Source organism: Pseudochaenichthys georgianus, chromosome 13 (genome assembly GCF_902827115.2).
Source record: "Pseudochaenichthys georgianus chromosome 13, fPseGeo1.2, whole genome shotgun sequence".
NCBI lineage: Eukaryota > Metazoa > Chordata > Actinopteri > Perciformes > Channichthyidae > Pseudochaenichthys > Pseudochaenichthys georgianus.
The window spans coordinates 25,896,823-25,922,174 of NC_047515.1; the positions used below are offsets into that span (position 1 = coordinate 25,896,823).

General features: G+C 38.3%; 2 protein-coding genes across 5 annotated transcripts; one reads left to right on the top strand and one right to left on the bottom strand.

Annotated features, from left to right (window-relative positions):
- The first annotated feature begins 1,083 nt into the window (after positions 1-1,083).
- tmprss4a (transmembrane serine protease 4a) lies at positions 1,084-24,802 on the top strand. Of its 4 annotated transcripts, none has more exons than XM_034096964.2 (13): positions 1,084-1,182; positions 14,927-14,978; positions 15,214-15,357; positions 15,610-15,762; positions 15,852-15,978; positions 16,108-16,227; positions 18,303-18,346; positions 23,127-23,289; positions 23,395-23,561; positions 23,768-23,863; positions 23,973-24,115; positions 24,298-24,450; positions 24,559-24,800. In XM_034096964.2, the coding sequence occupies exons 3-13, from the start codon at positions 15,246-15,248 to the stop codon at positions 24,568-24,570; spliced, it is 1,290 nt and encodes a 429-aa protein (XP_033952855.1). In that variant the 5' UTR covers positions 1,084-1,182; positions 14,927-14,978; positions 15,214-15,245; the 3' UTR covers positions 24,571-24,800. The 4 variants fall into 4 exon arrangements, with proteins under 4 accessions (XP_033952855.1, XP_033952853.1, XP_033952852.1 ...); XM_034096962.2 differs by lacking the exon at positions 1,084-1,182 and adding an exon at positions 4,430-4,781 and having other exon boundaries at positions 18,306-18,346; positions 24,559-24,802; XM_034096961.2 differs by lacking the exon at positions 1,084-1,182 and adding an exon at positions 4,430-4,781.
- Positions 19,154-20,824, bottom strand: LOC139434981 (piggyBac transposable element-derived protein 4-like). The gene is made up of 2 exons (XM_071205254.1): positions 20,329-20,824; positions 19,154-20,050 (listed from the first exon to the last, which is right to left on the bottom strand). Exons 1-2 carry the CDS (start codon positions 20,822-20,824, stop codon positions 19,275-19,277), a joined length of 1,272 nt encoding a protein of 423 aa, XP_071061355.1. The 3' UTR covers positions 19,154-19,274.
- Positions 24,803-25,352: the final 550 nt, after the last annotated feature.

Consider the following 25,352-nt stretch of genomic DNA (forward strand, 5'->3'; position numbering starts at 1 on the left):
TTCTATTGGTAGTATGTGTTGTGCCTGCACCAAATAATAACAAATTAGAAGGAAAAAAAGATTTAAAAACATACAGATTTCAGTATTCTGAGCCCCATTTATTTTCCTCACGGACGGCAAAAAAAGTCCGACATTATACAATTTAAAATAAAACCAATAATCGTGGCTTGATATTGAGTAAGAAAGTGTTTTTATGAACCACACAGCTTCCGGTCTTCCAAGACCCGACCGGACAAAAAGACGTGGTGCAGGCACAAAACATACTACCAATAGAAATACATTGCTTTTAAAATCGTTCTGTGTGACACGAAAAAAATGGGAAAATCGTGTTGGTGAACACGAATCAATAGATAAATGTATTTTGTGACTATAACGAAATGCCGTGAGACTGAATATCCACACAATTAAACCTTGAAATACCATAAAAAAATGCCTAAGATAACCTATGTGGTATTTAGTAAATACATACCATTTTGGTAAACATATGTCTTTGTTTAATCCACTCTATAAATGTTTCATTTTCCTTCTCTTTCTTTTGTCCTGTATGGATGAAATGTCATTTGCATTTTCCAAATTCTGTTTTTCTAATTACTTCAAAAACACACGTCTCATAAAATAACACATGTAAAAAATGTGGGTGTCCAGGTAAACATAAAGTGGAAGTTGTTCATAATTATCCTTTTTTTTGTTCACACTCCCCCTTAAAATGAATCAAACATAATATCAAGTTACACAAAAATGCACACCTGTGTGGACAAAGGAAAGCTTTGGTGGGTGTGCGTGTGTGTGTGTGTGTGTGTGTGTGTGTGTGTGTGTGTGTGTGTGTGTGTGTGTGTGTGTGTGTGTGTGTGTGTGTGTGTGTGTGTGTGTGTGTGTGTGTGTGTGTGTGTGTGTGTGTGTGTGTGTGTGTGTGAGTGAGTGAGTGAGTGAGTGAGTGAGTGAGAGATAGAGAGAGCGAGAGAGAGGGGAAAGGGGGAGAGAGCAAAACAGAGTTGTTTGCAGTGGAGGGAGAGGTGGGATGAAGGGAGGTGTACCCTGTTAAATCAATAAAGGTCGGTCAGGAAACTACTCAGAGAAAAATGCAGATTTGTGCATGCAGACGCCAGCAAAACTTTTCTCCAACCAGTTTTCAAACCAGATGCTTTTCTGACAAGGAGAAAAAGGGTGACAACTAATTTAAAGGTGAGTAAGACAACAGTGATGTGGGGAGTGACTTCTGCGTGAGAAGTTAAGTTATTTTTTTTAATTTCTGTGTATTCAAACACTAACCACCATAGCCTCAACATTTGAACTAATGTGTCTGAATCGCATTTCTTCAGCAACAACAAAATCATTGTGTGGGAGAATCGACGTATGAATGTCCTGCTATATTAGTAAAACAATTCTAACCTAGATATAGCCCATGTTTTATCACTTTTTTATCTCTAGATAATTGTTCCATTAAAACTGCATACCATCCTTATCAGCTTGTCTTATAAGGATGAATAAGGCTTTAAAGGAAAGTTCCAGATTTTAAATCAGTGTAATTCAGCACAGTGTGGGTACCATATGATCCTGAAATGTATTTAACAAATTATCTATCAAAGTAAAGAACCTTTGAAATATCACTAGTAAAAAGCTTTACAGGTTTCAAATGTTGTCCTAGAATAATTACATGTCACATGAGAGCACCAACATTTCAGACTACAACAAATGAGCTCGTCGATCCGCTTCACTTTGTGTTTCTTTTCAAGAAACAGAAATCTGGCTCTGAACGCACACGATAAACAAAAGAAAGAATGTGTGTTTTTGTGAACAATGTCAGGTGAACAAGTAGGTACACTTGGCAAGAATGAAGATGTTCAGTACAACTTGGCTATTATTACATGGGCTGGAATATTGAGTTTCACTTCATAGAGACATTTTAGTATGTATACTTACTTTACAAAAGTGAATATTATATTCATCTTGTTAAGGAGTTATGTCTTTGATCTGCCAAGTGACCTAAATCCATGATACATAATTATTTGCTTTCTAGTCATCCTGTAAAAGAACTTAAAACATAAAGTATAATATGCTTAAGGTAGGTCAACTTAAAAAAAATCATATATCTCCTTTCAAAGTTAGATCAACTTAACAACCCGTTTAGCTGTAAGACATTTATTTTTGTAATTGGACTAGAGCTGGTTCTATGTTCATGTTGCTTTGTTAAAAATTATCTTGAAATCAAATTATTCCAGGTTTCGGAGATATTTTAGCGTAATATAGTTGCTGCATTTTTTAACGTCAATGACAAATAAAATAGTTTCAACATTTTCCTAAGATGCTGTTAGAGAATATGTATTACAGTGTAACCGTTTTAGCTCCCCTTTTCTTAGTTGTATTACATTGTGAATCTAAAAAAATATCTCTAGCCCTCAGTAGATTAGATTTGTTAATATGTAACCCATCTGGACTATAAACCGTTGAGGAAGTCAGCAGCGTATTTAGTTCTCCTTCAGTGTAACAATCGCCCAGTTTAAAACGAAAACAAATATTTTAGCAAAACGAGAAGTAATTGATAAAGAAAGAAAGGATCATCCGTTTTAAATTTGAACTTTTTTTGAATATCATACTGTGATTACTGAGGGCAAAATGAAAAAAATTGACAGCTTGACCTCATAGATAAATTAAAAAAATGGGCACAGTTTGCATGCAACCTTTTGTTACCAAACTGGTATCCAAGTTAAACTATATTGAGTTTAACTAAGCTCAGTCAAACCACAACATGGGGGCTTACTCTAGATTTAATACAAGGTTAGAGTCTCTGTATGTCTTGGCAACCCTATGGCAACCATACTATCATCAAGATTATGTGAGGTTATTGGCTGAAAGAGACCTTGTGTGGAGAAGGTTCAGAGGTCATTTGCTTCAAAGTGAGCCTAGCTCTATCAATGTATCTATACATCTATTGATTTCCCTACCAACACCCTATACATATATCCACTAATCTATGTTCACATTTTCTGTATACTTTGACAGAATTTAGTCTAGAGTCCATAGACCACATTTTATGAGAGGAAAAGTTAGGAATCATCTTAAGGGTTCAAAGTGCAGATCAAGCAACACAATCAGCTGCTGTTTCTAACAATGTCTCTCTCTCTTTAGCAAACCTCAGATTTTTTTCTCACACTACAAATATCTTTTTCCTCAGTTGCCTATGCTCAGTAGTGTCCCATAACAGTCACAGAGACTTAATTACTAGGAGCACTGAGCTGGTGACCAAAGTGGTCATTGACTGAAACCGTAAAAAGGAAATGTAACACCGCTTTCACATATGGAATAAATGTGCCATTTTTTTTCTATTGTTTGAATAGTCCAGGTATGTTGCTCCACTGGCAACAATCCAAGCAAACAAACCGTTTCACTATTACAGCCAAGGACATCCCAACAATAGGTGTATCTAAAAAAATGCCAATTTACTAATACAACATAGTCAAATGCTTTTCCGTCATGCGTAATTCCATTTTCAAGTAACCTTTGATTCTGCTTAGATAAAAAGCATATTCCAATATATTTTTAAGACTTTAAAGTTTAGAAAATGGCAATATGTTAATCTGTTTCTTCCGGACTAACATAAGAAACCCTTCATGGATTGTCATAAGTTTTCATTCATTGTTCCAAGAGGATGTTTGCTAATGAGTTTGTTGATGCTCTGACTTGTAAAGCTGTGTCACAATGAGGTTGACATTTTAGTTAATTTATGAAATGCCTTGACAGCTATCAGATGGATTGCCATACAGTACAAATTAAGTACAGCTGGTTATCTATTTGACTCACACATACATGCTAACTCCTCAGTATGTTACCATTGTCATTGTGAACATTCTTCATGCTAAAAATAGCATTTACCTCAAAGCACTTCTGTGTCTAAGTACAGCCTCAAAGGTATGCACTTGTTTCTTGTAAGACATTGAATGTTTTTGTCATATTCCTGTTCTGCTCATGCTAGCATGGCACAGTATGAGTCACAATTTGATGTCAGGAACTCCTCACCTGACACCAACTGACTCATTAGACTGTCAAAACAACAGCTGAGAAGAGTTTACACACCTCCGCCTCAGGAAATGTTACTGCACACACACCACACCACGATTAACATAATGTTGAGTCTGGGTTTGTGTGTTTGCATACGGGAGGCAATGTGTCACGTGCACTTATTTGTATCGAAGCAGATGAATTTGTTGCTATGTTTGGGTAGCATTTGAGAGGCAAAGAGGTACTTGAGGAGAGCTAGGGAGTTAAAGACACTAAAGGGGGCAACAAAAAAAAGATTGTGTGCTTTATGTCCAGAGGGCTTAAAATGTTTGGGATGTGTGGGAGGAGGGACAGTGACCGAGAGAGGAGGGTTTAAGTTTCAGGTTACCTGAAATACTTTTGTTTTGTCAGCAGGGCTTGGTCATTCAAATACAGCTCTCTCTGAATGTGCGTAGCATCAAAAAAAAAAACTCTATACAACCAGTATCTTGTATAACTGCCGTGGGGTTTCAAAGAGGGGCAAGTCAGGCACCCTTCATACCAGATTCAGTTACACTGCTGTAAAAAGAAAAAGGGGAGGGGAAGAGAGAGAGAGATACCGAATCAAACCAGGTTTTGTAGTTTAAGCAAGTGGAGCTGGAGGGTGAGAGGAAGAAGACGAAGGACATCCAGGGGACAGTGAGTTACTGGAGAGTCCCACCTCCAGGGAGGGTCGTGTTAACTCTGTGCTTCGTGTTGGATGAGGTGCTTCTAGGCCTTACCAAAGAAGACGCTACAACATGTGGGTGAGTGCAACTTGGTAGAATCAACGTTTTCATTGTAAAGATGGAAGATCAGCTCGCTGCTTTGCGTTGGGGGCGCAATTCAATTATTGTTACCGTTGCATATCCTGGTCTCAAGTTTACTTGGGATACTGAGATACAAAGACATGTTGTGATACTAAAGGGTAGTCTGTGTTTGCTTACTGAACCAGTTTCTGTAGCACTGGCTCAAACAGCAGCAATGTTTTTGCATGTCAGCAATACTATCTGCCACTAAACAGGAGAACAATCAGCACATACAGTTGGCTGTAGTTGATATGTTAAGCATATGCTGTCTTTTGCTTTATATACGGCTTCTTATCACCGACATGTTATCAGTGGTAGTTCCTGGTGGCTATGGAACATGTTTCCTAATATTGATACGGCTCATTGTATGTATTTATGCTGTTTTTAGTTCATTTTAATTGTAAATCAAACAACACAACATTTCTGCAGAATCTGTACTCCCTACCCACCTCGGTATAAGAATGAGCAATGTGTGTGGAGTTAGTTGTGGGTTAGTGAGTACTGTAGAGCCTACTCAAAGCGATCTATAGTGTGCATTTCTGCCCTTATAAAAAGGTACATGGCCAAGATATCCAAACATGTGTGGACTGCACTGGTCTAGATCTTTGTCTTTGATTACAGCTCCTCTAGCATGTCACGCGTAGCTTCTCAAAAAGGCCTTTTGTGAACATTTCAGTTGGAGGAACAATACATAATCCAACAACGAAGCAAGGGGAACACCTCGTTTGAACAAAAGGCTTTTACAGGGTTCATACACTTTTTCACCAATGATTTTCCATGACTTTTAATGACCTTTACCTAATTTTCCATGACCAAAAATACCTTTAGTTACTTCACAGATCTGGATGAATGATGGTAAATATAATCAAGTGTTAAATCAGACTTTAGTTCCACCTGGAGTAAATCCACAAGCTACCCTGCACGTATACAAAGTCATTCAAACTAGCTGCACCTTTACCAGCTTTGAAACACTTTCATGATCAATCATTATAAAATATATCATATATATTATTTTGAAATGGACCAATCTGCACAACGACTACTTTTACTGTCGCTACTTTCACTATATTTTGATGAGAATACTTTTCTACTTTTACTTGAGGAACATTTTGAATGCAGGACTTTTACTGTAACAGACACTCTGGTACTTCTACTTTTACTCAAGTACAAGATCTGAGTACTATACTTTAATTAAGTACAAGATCTGAGTACTTCTACTAAAGTACAAGATATGAGTACTTCTACTTTTACTCAAGTACAAGATCTGAGTACTATACTTTAATTAAGTACAATATCTGAGTACTTCTACTAAAGTACAAGATCTGAGTACTTCTACTTTTACTATAGCACAATATCTATACTTATACCACCTCTGTTTATAGCCTATGAACAAAACTATTAGAAAACGAAGGCTAAAGCTAACGTTAGCAGATAGTGACAATGTATGCTAGCTAGCTAGCTCAACGATTCCTTAAATGATATTGCGACAGAAAAACGTTTCAGTTCACATCACGCTCTGCCGCTCCGACAGGGAGCTCTGCTCTGAACACCTGAACGGCCCGTTCTAACAGCTGTTCACCAGCAGTGCAGTCTGTGCCACAGTGACTCCGCACAGTTAACGTACGCACCGTAAATAATGTAGCTGACCCGGAGCAGCAGAGTTCAGCCGGCCCGACAGGCAGGAAGACTCGAGCACACAGCTTGCGCTTCATATATTAAAAAAAGAACACCATGCGCGTCATGATGGCACATAACAGTTTGAGACCGCAGATTATTTCAGCGATTACATAAAATGTAAATTATATTTGACGCAACTTTAGTTACTTCCATGACTTTTCCAAAACTTTGGGAAAAATATTGTTTTCCATAACTTTTCCAGGGCCTGGAATTTACATTTTGAATTTCCATGACTTTTCCAGGTTTTCAATGACCGTACGAACCCTGCTTTTACCTGTCAGGGCTGACCCAGTTATACTTTTTTCAGGTTTGGTTCCTAACACCGGGTTTACTGGCTATGGGTTAACCTGACAAACAGAAACAAAATCAGGCTTATCACATTAGCTCGTATAGGGCTGCTCGATTATTTGAGTCAATAATTGATATCACGATTAATGGATAATCACGATTAATGGTGAGATTGGATGGCCTACCTGCCTGTCAGCCTTCCATCGGGGCACAAACTTATCTCGTGCCCTCATTGGTCATGTGCGCGTTCGTGTGTGTTGGAGGAGGGGCTCTGTGAGGAAGTGGCAGATTTTCTCCGGTTGTGTATTTTAAAATTCTAGCGATCTCGAGCCGGTTTCTCAAACTTACCTACCCCACCTTTAAATGTTTTTTAAAAACATCCGAAATAAAAAACTTTTTTTTTTTTAATAACAATTTTTTTTAAAAACTTTTTTATTGGCTCATGATAGGCCCCTGATCTCCGTAGGCCCCTGGGCTTCAGCCCAGGTCAGCCCGTGCATTAAGGCGGCCCTGCGTATAGGGCTGCTCGATTATGGCAAAAATCATAATCTTAATGGATAATCGTGATATCAATTATTGACTCAAATAATCGAGATTATGATTTTTGCCATAATCGAGCAGCCCTATACGAGCTAATGTGATAAGCCTGATTTTGTTTCTGTTTGTCAGGTTAACCCATTACTTTGAAAACATCTATTTATTGAAAAATGTGAACAGTATGTTTTTAACAGTTGATTACCCTGAACTTTAAGTATAATTCAACTGAAAAACCAATTAAAAAAAATTAAAAAAAAATAATCGTTTTATTTCGATTATGTTGTTTCCATAATCGTAGCTAGCCAAAATCCTAATTGCGATTAAAATACGATTAATTGAGCAGCCCTAAACTCGTACTGCAGAAGTAAGAAACATGAGATGTGGTAGTGCTTCACTAACTGATTATTTGAAGATATTACCCTCATCATAAAATGGTAAATGTTAGTCATGGTACAAAAGACAACTTCCCAGAAGACACTATTAATTATGTCATGGTGTGACAAAACAGAACTTGTTTTTTCTGGTATGTGTTTGTCCACTCTCGGTAAGATTACTTTATTTCTGGTTTTACAGGTACACAGACCTCCCACTTTTTTTGTATGTGTCATTTATCTCGCCTTCATCTCGAACAATTTGTTTATGTAAAACGATTGTTGTGGTGCTATTGTGCATGTTTTTCAACTATGTTTAGGCTCCTAAACTGTACTGTATGGCATGTATTGTTTGTAAGGTGAAAACTGCACTTAACTTACAAAAGGAGTCTTTAACCTATTGGGAATTTGAAAAGAGATGGTATCTGAGAATCACTTTACAACCCTTTACATAAAGTGAAATGTATATTGTTAGAGACAAATATATGAAACACAACCTTTTTTTCTTTACTATAAGTGAGTTTAGTATGTTAGATAATACAGTTTAGTATGTTAGATAATAAAGTGCTGCAGGGCTAAATGTACAAGTGAAACATGTTCTTGTTTCCAGAGTGATAAGATTTTCCTTGTACGATGTGAGGGTCTAAGGACAGAGGGTGTCGTATTGTCATACTGATATTTTGTACAAACTGTGAAGTCCACTGAGACAAATGTAACATTTGTGATATTGGGCTATATAAATAAACATTGATTGATTGATTGATTGATTGATAAGATGCCAAAAAAAAAGTAAAGAACAAAGTGTCTGGGTCTTTGTCATATGCAGCTTTCCTGCTATGAAACCACATCATTTGAATTACTGTCTTATACGAGAGTGTCTCAGGAAGTTTCTCAGCCAAACTGTTCAAGCCAGCACAGCTGATTAAAGTAAGCTGCCCTCCAAAAATATCTAAAAAACCTGCCCAACGACATTCTTAGCCCATGTCTTATGGTGGCTATACAATACCATAGCTTGATTGTCATCTGACATCGTCTGAATTCACTGTGGATGTGAAACAGTTATTTGTTATCAGAGATAAGCTTTAAATGCCTGTTTTGCCACACATTTTAATGTTTAAAATGTAAATAAAGTATCAAGTGTTGTAATGATATCAGATCAGACTAGGCAATGATCGGGGCCACCAAAAAAAATTCATGATGAAATATTAAAGATATCATCTAATAATCCAACTTTTAAATCATTTACTACTTTCGTCTCCTTATTGGCAGATTATTTACAAGAGCAACAACTACATTTATAGATATTGTATGCGTGTGTAGGGGGGCATGGGGAAATCAACAAACTGATTTAAGCGGCACTGGATTACCTAAGCAACAATATGTGTATTTAAACACGATACAAAATACATATTTTGTTATAATCATGGTTGCTATAAAACAGTATAAAGGGCCTGGTGTTAAAACAAAATGCAGATGAGGGATTTTACCTCAAACTTAAAAGCAGAAGTGAAAACTAAGTAACAGTAGTAAACAATGTTCCCTTTTAGCTGCTTTGCTTAGCTTTATGTTTCTGGCATTTCCTCATTGAGTCATAGGCTCTGCATTCGATTTCAAACAAGTATCAACAGACATAAAATACACTACATATGTTTGTCATTCAAACAAGGAATGACAAGCTGTGAGGACAGGACAAAGGAGGAAGAGTATGTTGAAAAAAAGTGCTCATCAAACCGTCAGTACCTATACCATCTATTGAAATCATTCAGGCCAATCATAATAATAATACAATGTCAATGTTGTGTTCAAAAGCTAAACGCTGCCCCATGTGGCCAAAATAATAATAGGTAATTGCGGGTTACACGGTTACACTCAGCCTAACTCCAGAGGTGTGTGAGTCACATCTTGTATAAATAGAAATACCAAAATTGTAGGAATACTCTTTTACAAGTAAAAATAACTGTATGCAAAATGTTACTCAAGTAAAAGGTACACTTGTCAGTGTTATTTTTATTTTGGAGTTAAATGCATCAATCTGGTGCATTTTGAGGGGAAAATAAAGAGACTAGATCTATGGAAACACCTATATGAAACAGAACTGTATACATTTCAATAATCATAAAATCATGGCCATAACCAATAACATACCATTTCCAATATGAAAAAAACACTGAAACTTTTTTATTAATTTATAGTTGTGAGTGTGTCTGTACTCCTGAATCAGCCTCTGCTCCTCTTTGAGGCAGCAGCAAAGACTAGTTTTCTCTCAACAAGTTTTAAAAGTGTATCTTACCTTTTTTCACCCAGTTAACTTTTTATTTATTTATTTATTCATACATATTTTACTAATCACATTACATTTCATTTAGCTGACGCTTTTATCCAAAGCGACTTATAGTGACAGATTACAGGGACATTCTCCCTGGAGTAACTAAGGGCTAAGTGCCTTACTCAAGGGCACACTAGTGGTGGTGTTCCTCGCGGGATTTGAACTCACAGCCTTCCAATCTTCAGCCCACCTCACTATCCATTAGGGGTGTAACGGTACACGTACCCGTACCGAAATTATTCGGTACGGGCCCTTCGGTTCGGTACACGTGTGTACCGAAGTGTACCGAACGCATATAACTTTAAACGTAAAAAATTGAGAACGTGAACAACTTTTTGGAAGTAATCTCAGGTGCTGCGTCGCAGCATTCAGAGTAATTTGCACCCATTGTGATCAACGCGTCATAGAGCGAGCAAGTCATTTCATTGGACGAGCTGGTCAGAGGGATGCGTTCAAATGTAATCAGTAATTTGAGAAACTGTCGAAATGGCGAACGCAGATAAAGTTGAGCTCGAAAATCCTCCAGCATCATTGAAGTCTCCGGTTTGGGAACATTTTGGTTTCGCAGTTACGTACAAGGATGACGGACAAAGACAGGTGGACCGAACCAAAGCTGTTTGTCGGCATTGTTCAACTAACATTGGTTACGCGGCTGGCAATACATCAAACTTGCCCACTCATTTGAAAAGGCATCACCCGAACGTGAATATCACCGGTACCAAAAGACTGAAGTGCAAACCCAACTCCCACTAGCATTTAAGCCTCCACCACTCGCAAAAACTTCAGACCGAGCCAAAGCTATTACAAACGGCAAATATCCTTATGTTGCCATGTTAGCAAAGCGCTACCTGGCTGTATCTGCTACCTCTGTCCCTAGCGAGAGGGTGTTCTCCACGGCAGGAGACATTGCTAGTGCCAGCAGATCTGCCCTTTCGGCAAGCAATGTGGACAAGTTCATCTTTCTTTAAAAAAACATGAAAATACAATGACAAGCAAGTCATAATGTCAAACTGGCTGCTTAGGTACTAGTACAGTACAGTTCAAATACAGATTATTTCAGTTCATCAAAAAGCTGCACCTTAATGTTTATTTTATTATATTTTATATTTATTTGAGTGAATATTCATAGTTTAATAATAATTAAAAACCCTAAACTAATAGTTTATGTTTTGTGAGTACTAGTACAGTAAAGTTCAAATACAGATTATTTCAGTTTATCGAAATGCTGCACCTTAATGTTTATTTTATTATAAAGAGTGAATACATTATTCACAGTTTAATAATAATTAAAAAAAAATATGTTATGTTTTGTGATAATTTTTTCTGCTGTACCGAAAACGTACCTATGGAAGCCCATTTCCGCCACTTGAAAAAAATAAAATCCCCATGAAAAGTCATAATTATGAGATAAAAAAGTCGAAATAATGAGATAAAAAGTCATAATAATGAGATAAAAAAGTCGAAATAATGAGATAAAAAGTCATAATTATGAGATAAGAAAGTCGAAATAATGAGATAAAAAGTCATAATAATGAGATAAAAAGTCATAATTATGAGATAAAAAAGTCGAAATAATGAGATAAAAAGTCATAATTATGAGATAAGAAAGTCGAAATAATGAGATAAAAAGTAATAATTATGAGATAAGAAGTGCGTATGCGCTGCAGTGGCGCCGTCTTTAAAGGTCCCTTCATCACCTTGCTGCTCTCCACCATGCAAACAGCATCTATCTAGTCCTAAATAAGGTAACTATTACAGGTGACTTTTGTAAATGTTAGATGTTACATATAGCCTATGCAGCTATGAACTACAACAATGCAGTTCATAGCTTTGACATTACCTGTTATGAACTATAATATATATGCCTATAGTTTTGTGGTAACGTTCACACCACTAATGACAATAGTGTAGGCATACTGCTGCTGTGAGTTGCTCTAACTCTAACCCGTGAACGTTACCACACAACTATAGGCATATATATTATATATATATTATATTCATAACAGGTAATGTCAAAGCTATAAACTGCATTGTTGTAGTTTAGCTGCAATATAGGCTATATGTAACATCTAACATTTACAAAAGTCACCTGTAATAGTTACCTTATTTAGGACTAGATGCCGTTTGCATGGTGGAGAGCAGCAAGGTGATGAAGGGACCTTTAAAGACAGCGCCACTGCAGCGCATGCGCACTTCTTATCTCATAATTATGACTTTTTATCTCATAATTATGACTTTTTATCTCATTATTTCGACTTTCTTATCTCATTATTATGACTTTTTATCTCATTATTTCGACTTTCTTATCTCATAATTATGACTTTTTATCTCATTATTATGACTTTTTATCTCATAATTATGACTTTTTATCTCATTATTTCGACTTTTTTATCTCATAATTATGACTTTTTATCTCATTATTATGACTTTTTATCTCATAATTTCGACTTTCTTATCTCATAATTATGACTTTTTATCTCATTATTATGACTTTTTATCTCATAATTATGACTTTTTATCTCATTATTTCGACTTTTTTATCTCATAATTATTACTTTTCATGGGGATTTTATTTTTTTCAAGTGGCGGAAATGGGCTTCCATACGTACCGAACCGAACCGTGACCTAAAAACCGAGGTAGTACCGAACCGAAATGTTTGTGAACCGTTACACCCCTACTATCCATTAGACCAATCACTACTCTCTCAAATGGAAATATGTGTTTACATAAATGGTGACCACACCGTTTGAGACCCACTGAGAACTTAGACTAAGTTAACTATCTAAACACTCAGAGAGTCCTTTACCTCACCTGAGCTGAGGTTATCCCGAGCTTGAATGACACACAGAGACCAATCAAGGGCTTTGATTTATGATCTGTATGTCATGTCGGCAGGCCACTTAACAGGCCAGAAGGAGGCGAGATCAGTGCAAGGGAGCGAGGGATCATTGTCCACAAGTTAATCGATCGCAGATGGCGTCGTGGTCACGGACGAATACAAAAAAAATACCTCGGCGGCCGCCCAAGTATAGTCTATGTGTGGGGAAACCCTGCTAGTATTGGCAGAGCTTCATAATATCAGAATCATATGGGCTAATATGTTTTGGTTATAGGTACGCATTGGGTTGAGAGGATTGGGTTGATGTATTGATATTTGTATCTAAGCTGATTAAAGTGAAACTATTTACTATTACTTTATTTACTGCTGGGTAGAATGTGAATTGAATCCAGGTGTGTCTAGTTTATCATGAATGTATAGCCTATCTGCTAAGTAAATAAAAGTACAATAACTGCAGTGGAGTAGAAGTACAAAGAAGCATAACATGGAAATAAATCAAGAAAAGTACAAGTAACTCAAAAGTGTACGTTAAGTACAGTAGGCTACTTGAGTAAATGTACTTAGTTACTTTACAGCACTGCCTAACTCCAAAGTAAAAATGCCCACAACAAGACACCATCTGCGTGTCCTGCAGAAACTACAAACAGATAACAACACATGGTGGTTTAACATTCTTCCTGTGTGCGGGAGATACATAGACTACTAACTAGGCCAACAATAAACACTTAAAACTAGCTTACGATAGCCCCGTTGACTGCAAGCAAGCAGCAGTGACGCCTCGTAGTTCAAACATCGCCCAACTAAAACAGGTGAGTAGATCTACCTGTGGTTAATTAAAGCAAACATGCTAACAAGTCACAACATTCAAATGTGAAAACTACTTACCGAGATTCGCATATTTTCAAGAAAACGACCACCAAAGTTTCGCCGAATTTACACCCCGGGCAGCCGCATGGAGATTTACATTGGTAGGCTAACTAGCAAATGTGACGGCCGTCGGCCGGAATTACAATTCCGACGTTAGCCTAGTGCCCGAACGCTTCATGAAAGCTTTACTGGAGTACTATAGCCTACTTTAATTTAATTTAAATTACCATAAGCAAAGAGTTTGGAGGTTTGAATCAAGTTAAACTGAGATTCAGGCACACCGCCATGAATTAATCTAACAAGGTGTACCTACTCATTAATCACCATTAACTAACTAAAAAAAACTAAAAATGTTCTATTCAACTAACATGAGAGGGGGAAATCATCACCCCATTGCTCAAAGTGTTGCCTACATTTGTTTGAAAGGGTCAAACACAGAAAAGGGTGGGGAACATAGCTTTGAAGGATCCTGCCTCATCTACCTGTTGTATTGGGAAATAACTACTGTCATTCATTGTGTAATTGTCCTACACACAGTGCACAGGATGCAATTGTGCAACAGGGATACAGCTGATCCTTCTGGAGGATACCTGAGTAACATCACTCAGTATCCTCCAGAAGATGCTGTGTTCTGTCACCACAATATCAGTTGCATTTGAATGGAAGACTTGCATGTCCCAATAGACCCTGCTATACTACACCCAACAGTACTGTACTTCCAAAATCTATCCTTTTCATGGTGGGATTGAGGAGTCTGTCCTTTAACAGATTATGGGAACCACCTGCAGCTCACATTGCAGGAATGCACATGGGTGTAACGTGTGAACTCATAATGGCACACCATGTTCCATGTGTGTACAACCTGTAATCCTTATGGGGCTCCTTCCAAGGATATGTATTGTATTTGACATCTGTTGTATACTGTACATGTCTTAAGTGTTCTATGTTGTATTGTTATGGATGAATATATAATAATAATAATAATAATGTATTGCATCTTTTTATCACGATCACCTGGAAATAATCACAAAGGTCTTATGCAGTCAGATCATAAAAGCTTAGATATTTACATGAATACACAAAAATCATACAAATCTACACCTAAAAACAAACAGTAACGTCTCTGAAGCCAAGCGCACTGTTGTTTTGACACCTGTGCTCACCTTGCCTTATGTACCATTGTCAATGTTTTCACAGCCTGCCCAGGTGCCTGAGGACAGCATTCAACCCTTGAATCCCACACTGCCAGGTGAGCTGTCAGTTGGTATTGGTTTAATGTTTATTGTTGTATGTGTTATGAATACCATATTAAATACTGGAAACTGTAATGTTATGAATACTGTGTGCATCACTGTTAGTGCAAACTTATATTTTCTCTTTGATTCATTAACTGTACTCTAATTCTCTCTCTCAAATGCATTTATCTAATATTGTCTCTCTTGTGTTTATTTCTCCCTTGCTATGTTTATTTCTTTTTTTCCCAGTGGTTCCCCGGCCAGGCCGCCACAGAAGGCCCATGACGGCTCCAAAGACTCCGAAAGAGAAGGCGTCTAAGAAGAAAAGAATAATTCTGACTGTCCTGGTAGTTGTGGTTTTACTGGGCATACTAGTCACTGCAGCATACTTTAGTGAGTCACACATCATGGACATGATTTCTTACTCTAACACAGAAAATCACTGGATAACATACCAAACAGACAATTCCTTTATTTATTTTTATCAGCCATCACTACTTCGATTCCATAGAAAGATTTGTTGTAAAGGTGTACATTTGTTGACGGGATTCAGTTGTTTTCATTGTATTTTAATCATCCAAACAAAATGATGTCTAACCTGTGCTACACCCTTCTTTTCCAATGTGCCTCTCCTTTTTCCTTTAGTTAAGCAGCTGATTGATAGCAAATATTTCTTCTGCAAGAGTTCCGTGAAGTTTATCCCGATAGACAAGGCCTGTGATGGGAATAATGACTGTTCTGGAGGAGAGGATGAATTGTCATGTCTGTCAAGCTTTAAGGTCAACACTACCTTTCCAGGTAAAACAAACACCTTGCTTAGACACAAAAACAAAGCTTAGAAAATATGTCTCTTCTTTTCTTACTTTGTGGGCTATTCCTCCCTCCAGTGCGGCTCATGACAGCGCAGCAGGTCCTGCAGGTCTACAGTCCTGGCCCAGGTTGGCGGAGTGTGTGTAGCGACGACTGGGCCGAGCAACACACACAGACAGCATGTAAACAACTGGGATACACATAGTGAGTTTACACATGAATATACACTATATATACTGTATATATGATTTATACCAATGCAAAGTTTTTGTTGCAGACTATGTTATTTGACCTGAAATCCAGTCTTACATCGTCCCCCTTTTGTCTTTACAGTAAACCTAAAAGCACAAGTGTCAGAGTGGACACGTTGTTGCTTCCTCTGAAAACTGGACCATTCACAGCTATCAGGCCCGGGACTACAAAAACACCCATTCATCAGGCTACTATAGACCGGTGAGAAGGACATCTGTCATTAAACAGGAATTTGATTTCATTTTCATTTAATCGTTTATTTGAACCGGGACAGTGCACATTGATGAACACTTGCCCAAGGTGTGTCCTTGGGCAAGACACTTCACCTGAACTTGCTCCTGTGGGTATTGTCCACAGTTTCTGACCATTGCATGTATGATATATGTGTAATGTGTAAATATGTAAAGCGCTTTGAGTCATTGTAAAAGCGCTATAATAAATGTAAGGAATTATTATTATTATTATTACTTTAAAACAAAATAATGCTTACAAGTGTAAATGAGCCGGCTTTATTTCCATCCGTAGTCCCGTCACATACAACATTTAAGAACATAACATTTATATACATAGCAAACATAAATACATGATATGCAGGAAGAGCATGAGCAGCATACAACCATTTACCACATGGCAGTACAATGTAGCAGCTATGATATATAAAGTGCAAGAGTAGATACCCCTTTATAAAAGTGCATTTAGCGGTGATTACACGTCTGTTTGTTGCTCAACCATTCTTTAAGTTGTCCTTTAAACTATTGAGAGTGGGACAATCCCGTATCTCAGTTGGGAGGCTATTCTACAACGAGCTGCCTTTAATGGAGAGGACATTTTGTCCAAAAGTTGTCCGTCTATAGTGGACTTGTTCACAGTGTCCGCTGGTTTCTGACCTAGTGCAGCGTGCAGTGTGTTTTTTGTGGATGAATTCCCCTAAGGGGGGGGAGGGGGGGCCAGTCCATGTAAACATTTATTAAAAAAAACACATACTTTTAAAAGACTTAAAATTGTCAAAACTCAAGAAATTGTGATTTTTCTAGGATGGTACAGTGGTGGTATGAATTTGGCTTTCTGTCAAACACCTTGATAGCTCTCTTGTAAAGCTGTTATATATGTTTCAGGTTTGGGGCACAAGCAAACGACCAATTTGTAAAACAGTATTCAATGTGGGATAGAATCATGCAGTGGAGGTATGACTTTACAGCATTGACAGTTAAGAAAGGCTTAATTTGTTTAAAATTTAGCAAGTTGAATTTAATGGTATTGGAGACTTTCTAGATATGTTTCTTAAAAGTCAAGTTCGAGTCCAATATGACTCCAAGACACTTGAACTGGGAGACTAGTTCTAATTCTGGTCCGTTTAAAAACACGTTGGATCCTTCGATTTTGACTGGTCGTTTACTGAACATCATGCATACTGTTTTTTTTTAATTAAACTGTAATCAAATGTTGTTCAGCCAGTGTTGAACCTTGTCCAAAGCTTTTGAGAGACAAGGTGAGATCATTTCCGTGTTCTTCCCGTGTACAAAGATGACCGCATCATCGGCATACATTTGTACATTCAACTCAGGACATAAATTAGGCAAGTCATTAATGTACAGAGAAAACAGTAACGGTCCAATAATGGAACCTTGTGGAACCCCAACAGGGTTGACAAGGAAGGGGAATTTGGTACCGTTGACCAAAACACACAGTTTTCTGTTCGATAAATAAGACTTAAACCAATGTATCGAAACTGCCAGAAAATTGAAATGAGTCAGCTTTGTAAAGAGCACTTTGATCAGGAGTTACTGTGTGTTATTGCTTTTTAAATCATTTTATGATGAAATGCAGCTGTTGTTGATAGAGAACTGATTCCCATCTGAACTATAAGTGACCAAAAGAGAAAGCACATTATTCACTCTACTTCCCCCTCTTTTTCTGTACCTGTCTTTGTCTGCTATAACAATGTCCAGTTTTTATGTTTTTTCCTTCAGCTTTTGACCTTTGCTCTCCACATCTTGTCTCTTGTACACATTTAGTTGTTATCTTTTCTCACAGTTTCTGTTCCTAAAATATTTGAAAAATTCAGTATTTGTTCCCTCTTTGGCTTAAACCTTATGAAAGTCAACACACAAAGTCTCGTAGTTCAATAAAGCAGAAGAGAAACAGACAAAGTTCAGCATGATGGTTAATTAAGGTCAACATTTGATTATGTATTTTGTTTGTTGGACTTATTGTGCAGACATTTGTTTTTCATGTGCAACTCTAAATACTTGATTAATTACTTTTTTCCTTTACAGCAGTGTATGCAAATCCGGCTCTGTGATTTCTTTGTCCTGTTCAGGTGAGTCTTTTTTTTAGAACATCTACCATCTACCGTCACTAACATTGTTTACAGTTTGTTTTAAGAAGGCAGAGTATGTCTCATGGCTGGAAATCATATGGTTGTGGGAGCAGTTTGGCTCAACAGGCCTACACATGTCTAGACGGCAAGACTCTTTCCTAGCAACATATCACTGTTTTTTATTCTTTGCAACAAAAAAAGGTTGTGAAATAATAAGAAACTAGTCTAACCTGACCTTGACAGTTTGAATAATAGTATCTCTAGATGGATTAACCAACAAAGGCATAACATAAAAGTTAAGTTAGAATGGACTACAGTGAAGAAAACGTTCTTAACCCTTTGATACACAAGCTATGGAAACCCCCTCGACACAACATGGGTAAAAAATGACCCGTATTGACTTACAGTGTTATTTAATGCATGGTTGAGTGTTTCTTTGCTATATTTTTGGAAATCAACTTATTTCATCATTAAATATTCAAAATATTCATTAAATATCTTGTTTTTGAAAACCCTAAATCATTACTTTTGTTTCTCCTTTGTTAATTACTAAACTAAAATAGTTTTTATAATATTACATCAAGTTTACAGACATGGGTCGAAAATGACCCATGTATGCAAGTGTGGTATTTAAAAAAAAAAAAAAAAAAAAAGACATACTATAATAACGATTTTGTCAAAAAAAAATTAGCAGTGATTTGGACCAAAGAATAACACAATTAATATTTGAAATGTTTATTTGTCACTTTGTCACACTCACACATAGCATACACCATACAACTGATAAAATAAATGTTGAACTTTTTGAATTGTTAGTGAATCTGTATTGTTACTGCAGTGAACTGTGGTGAATGCTGAATGCTTAAAATGAACTCATGACACTCATGAAACAAACTCATGAAATGAACTCATATGAGTAAGTTGCAATCTAGTGCATACATGCCTCACAAATCACAACAACATGTTTGTGCTCCTTGCACACAGGGCTGGTGCACTTGGAACACCAGCTGCTGGCTTTTCGATCTTTGGCAGTTGGGCAGATCTTGCACCTCTTCCTCTTCACTTGGCCCTCCTGTGGCTGGGTGGTGGCTGCGCTTACTTTTTTTAACCCACATCTTTCCATTGCCTCTGTAATATGGGTTTGGAGGTGGGACGTGCCCTCCATGCGTCTCCTCATGTGTGGCATGACCAGCTCTTTGCCCAGCTCCTTTATGAAGAGCCGCCGTGCATTAGTCACACCACCCATGTAACCAGGGTGTTGTGCAGTGTAGCTGGTGAAGGCGTTGAGGGTGGCAACATCCAGCACATTGTGCCAGAGCACCATGGGCCACCTCCGTGTTCTCCGCTTGCAGGTGTACGTGCGAACCATTTGATCCATTGTGTCCACTCCTGATTTTGTGTGGTTGTAATATTGGATCACTTCTGGCTTCCTCTTAACACTCTGGTCATCCACTGCTGTGTCATCATGCATTGTGCTTAGCAGCACAACAGCCTTCCCCTTTTTCGGGACATAGCTCACCATTGTCATGTTGCCACAGAATCCAAATTTGGAGCTGTACTTTTCTCTCAGTTTGTTTGGCTTCATGACAGGTGGTATGTCTGGCTTGTTCTGGCGAAGAGTCCCCACAAGCGTAAGGTTCTTCTCTAGGAGCTTCTCAGCCAAAGGAATGCTGGTAAAGAAGTTATCCATGGTTATGTTGCGACCTATGAACAGAACAAAAAAAATGAATGGTCAATTTAGTCAACATGTAATTCTCCAAATTCTAACATTAAAATAAACCTGATGGAATATTGATTATTATTATTATTATGGAGTACTGCATTGTATTTTATTCCATTCTATGCTTATAAATTAATCAATTTCTCACAATGGTAATACAAAATGAAATAGACACTATGAGAGAGTGGAAAAGTGATCTAGGTATTGTGCTAGATCTTCAAGAGTATATTCACTGTATGTATACTCTGTATTCTATATTCACCTGTGTGTCTTATTCCGCTGGACAACTGTTGGACAATATTCTCGCCGAGGTTCCTCTGAACATCCTCTCCTGGCTGTCGCCCTGTATAGATCATGCCATTGAATGCATAATGGGCCCTTGCATCGCACATCCAAAAGATTTTGATCCCATATGTTGCTGGCTTGCTTGGCATGTATTGTAAGAACTTGCACCTTCCACGGAATGGCACAAGCTGCTCATCTATAGTGACACAATCACTGGGGACGAACACTTTCTTGCAATTGGCCAGGAAACAGTCCCACACATATCTGAATGTAGCCATGTGGTCTGTTTCCAGTCTAACAGCCCTAGTCCTCTTATCATCAAACCGTATGAGGCGGCGGATATCCTCATATCTGTGGAACCCCATGGTGGCCTTATACATCGGATTTTGCAGGGGATCCAGAAAGAGCTCCTGCAAGGCCACATCCCAGCTCTTGTCCCCCCCTGCAAGGAGGGTCAAACCAATAAATGCCATGAATTCCACTTTGTCGAGGCATCTCCACTCTTTTCCTTTTGCTGCTGCGGCTCTGCGTCCCTCTAAGTTAGTGCATCTTAAAACCTCCTCTATGATGTTATCACTAATGAACAACTCCCAGGCATCTTTTGGTGAAATGATTGTTGAACCAGATACGGGTCCTGGACACCTCCTCAGGATGTTATGGGTTCTTGCTCTGCCTTGAGTGGGGGGTTTCTCATTCCAGTAAGACCCCTTTTTACTTAGCCTATTGGCCTGTGGCTGAGTTTCCTCTTCAGAGGACTCATCAGACAAGTCTTCTAGCTTGTCCAAGGAGTCTTCTTCATCACCAGCAACTTCAGCTTGACCCTGTGGCACATAGTCTACGTCATCATCAGAGAGGTCAGACTCAGGCCCAATCCCAAACCACTCCCTCGACCCTACCCCTCCGTGATGGAGTGAACTCCGTCTGTAGCCACACTCGCAGCTCAACGAGGCTCCCTCCTGTCAGATGGAGGGAGTAAATACAGCAGCAAGCTTTGGGACGGCCTCCCCTCTCTCCGGCAGAAACAGGAAATGCCGTAACTGTATGTAACAACGGTTTCAAATCAGCATCTCTTAGACAAAAAGTTTAAATGAATAACTCAAATAAAACTCCAAACATCTTTCATTGTGTTTCAAAGCTCTTTTAGTTTTAAACCTGATGTTTATAAGCTTCTTAGTTTTTGCAACGGTCTGTAAATATACACAACTTTATAATAAAATGCACACATTTACCTTTTCTAGACTAAACACAGGTATGATCCTAAGTTAAAAACATATGAGGTTATCATGAGGTTGTTAACATCGCAATTTATCAGTGGATGTTTGCTGGAACTACTTGTAAACAGCGTGTTTCCTGACGGACACACACAGCGTGACTCCGGTCAGGTAGAGACCGGTCTCAAGTCTGCACCGCTGCAGACTCGCTGTTTGAGTGCTTGATAGCCCACTCCCCCTCCACACTCGTTGCTTTGGAACAGCCCTCAATATGGCGGACCCTCCGCGTGAACGCGCAAACGGAGGGGTAGGGTGTAGGAGTAGGGTGTAGGGGGCGGTTTGGGAATGGGCCTCAGAGTCAAAATCAAGGATTGCTCCATCTTCCTTATCCTGTTCTTGATGTAACATCTTGATGTAACATCTTGATGACCATTTCAGCCGTGAAACGTGAATGAGTGTGACGAGCCATACTGTGGATGAAGAAAATCAAAATAATATTTACAACATCAGTTGATAAATTATACAGTACACTTTTCTAATTCAAGTTTTATTTTGTTGCCCTAGCTGACATTAGCTTATACCTTTTATATGACTGTATTTAAATGTATTTATTTATTATTATGTATGTATTTCCAGATTGACAAATGGGTTGAAAATGGTATAGCGTATTTATTGTGTAAGACATGATTACATTTCATACATGATCTGGCAAGAGAGTTGGCATGTATGCATTAGCTAATATTAGCGACCGCGATCTAGAATTGACCTAGCTAACACAAGCTAACATTAGCTAGCTAGAATAGAATATGCTAATGTAATTCTAGCTAGAATAGAATATGCTAATGTAATATTTCTCTTTCCCAACAGGTAAGGATAATGTTCAAATGTTATGTGCAGTTATCTTAGGTAAAACAATTGTAAAACAAGACTTACATGAATCAGATCTGAAGACGCAGCCTGTTTCCTTCTGACAAGAGTGGAATGTGAAATGTTGTCCAGTTGTTTAGTTCTGACCAGCGCCATATTCTGACAAGTAAAAATGTTCCTAACTGCACACATTTTATAAATCAAAGGTTCCTATCAAATTCACACTTGCACGGGTCATTTCTGACCCGTGTGTGGAAATTTGATGTAGTGATACAAAAACTATAGTTCCAAAATGTAGACAGAGAAAATGAAAATAATGATTTATGGTAATCAAAAACAAGATATTTAATGAATACTTTGCAATATTAAATGATGAAATTAATAGATTTGAAAAGATATAGCAAAGAAACACAGCCATGCATGAAATATCATAGGAAATGAATGCGGGTCATGTTTGACCCATGTTGTGTTTTAGAGGGGTAGTCGTACAAAAATGATTTTTATTAAAAAAGTGAAAGAGAAAAATGAAAATAAGAATTTGTGATGATCAAAAACAAGTTACTTGAGGAATTCCTGGAATTCTGAATGGTGAAATGAATTTATTGCAAAGATATTTACAATTAAAACCCTGTCGGGTCATTTTTGACCCATGTTGTGTATCAAAGGGTTAAATTAACAAGACAACTTTGTTTATCAGACTGTGGAAAGGTGGGCTTTCAGGACCGTGTTGTCGGGGGTTCAGATGCTTTCATTGAGGACTGGCCCTGGCAGGTTAGCTTGCAACAGGGAGGCCAACACTCATGTGGAGGCTCACTGGTGTCCCCACGTTGGGTTATCACTGCTGCCCATTGCTTCACTGGGTCAGTATGAGTTCCACATGTCCAATTAATTTCCTTTGTGGTTAATATGTCATACATAAACTTATACTCACACTTTCTCCTTGTTTTCTTTTTTGGGCCCTGCAGCAGTAAAAAAGAGCTGAGTCGCTGGAGAGTGGTGTCAGGACGGACATACATAGGCACACTAGGAGGTTCCTATGTGGACAGAATTATATTAAATGCAAACTACGATCCAGCACGAAACGACTACGACATTGCAATGATGAGACTCAGCAGCCCGATATCAGTGGGAGGTTAGAGTTTAATTAAATACTTACTATTCCAAATTGCCCTCTAGTGATGTACATTTCAAGCTCTCCACCTTACAGTAGATCAAATTCAGCCATTGTTATCAACACTTTAACTGTACTTTTTAATTTGCCAAAGCTACATGTATGACAGGAACAAATAGTAACAAACCTTAAGGCCTACATTTGAATGCATTCCCCCTGTTTTTCAGTGAGCCGCAAACCGGTTTGTCTACCTCCTAAAGCCTTTGGCCTTCCTTCCCAAGCCTCCATGTCAGTGACTGGCTGGGGATACCTGGAGGAAAAGGGTGAGAAACCTACTCACTACCTCTCATCATTATCAACCGCCACTCTGTGAACAAGAACTTCTCTTATCTTTCGCTAAAACCCAAATGTTGCATCGTATTCTCCCTTTAGGTAAGGTTTCTCCTACACTCCAGAAGGCCTCTATCCCTCTGATAGGGCGGCTGAAGTGTGCCAGCCCCACAGTGTATGGGAATTCAATAACCCAAAGAATGATCTGTGCTGGTTTCCTGGATGGGGGAGTGGATGCCTGCCAGGTAACGGACCACTGATTCAAGTCAGAAACGATAACGCACAAATAAGAATATTTTGAGTTATACTTAATAGTTTTGTACATGTTGTAGTTTAAAGAATGGTCCAATATTGACATTCTCTACTGACAAATTGTTTGGATATTCAGAGATGAGATAACATTTTATTGTGCTGTAATGGCTCCCAGGGGGACAGTGGGGGTCCTTTGGTGTATTTCGCCTCCTCTCAATGGCATCTGGTTGGAGTGGTGAGCTGGGGGGTCGGCTGTGCACGGGAGAGAAAACCAGGTGTCTACTCCAATGTCGAAGAAATGCTAAACTGGATTCGAACAGTAGTTGAGGTAAAGAATATACGTTTCTGTGTTAGTCAGGTCAACTTAACTTTCTAAAATATAGGAAGTGCAATACATACAAAGCCTGCCCTAATGATTTTTACTTTCTTCCTCTAGAAAACCCCCTGAGGTCTGCCTTGGACAGCCTGTGAAACTCAAAGACTTTTTTTTGTTTCAATGTGGATGTCTAAAGAGAAGAAAGAAGGAAAGAAAGGGAAAGTCAAAGATCATAGCAACACAAAATAACTGTTAAACACAGCCAAATGCAAAAACACTACACACACACACACACACACACACACACACACACACACACACACACACACACACACACACACACACACACACACACACACACACACACACACACACACACACACACACACACACACACACACACACACACACACACACACACACACACACACACACACACACACACACACACACACACACACACACAATGTATTTCAGGTGTTTGTGCAATTTCAGGTTCTTATCTCAGGGGAAAAGTATATGTATGTTATGTGTTGCTGGCTAGTCGGAAATGTTTTTTTTAAATCAACAATGTAGTCATTTGACAGACCAAATGTACTGATTATGCGTTTTTAAATAAAGCTGGTATCAAATGTGAATATATTTGACCACTGGTTTTGACAAAAGGACTTAGCAATAACTGTTCAAACTCTTGTAATTGTGTAGAGTTTGGACCTCACCAGACTGCCAGACCTCAGACATAATGTACTTGATTGCTATGTGCTATGATTTTCGTTTTTCTATGTGTTATGAGGGGTTTATACAATTGATGGCAATAGGCGAGAGACAGGGTAAACCTGTGCCAAGTCCAGCAGTAGTCAGTGTGTCAAGTTATGTCACCAATATAAGTGATCACGTTTATGGTGCTTATTCAG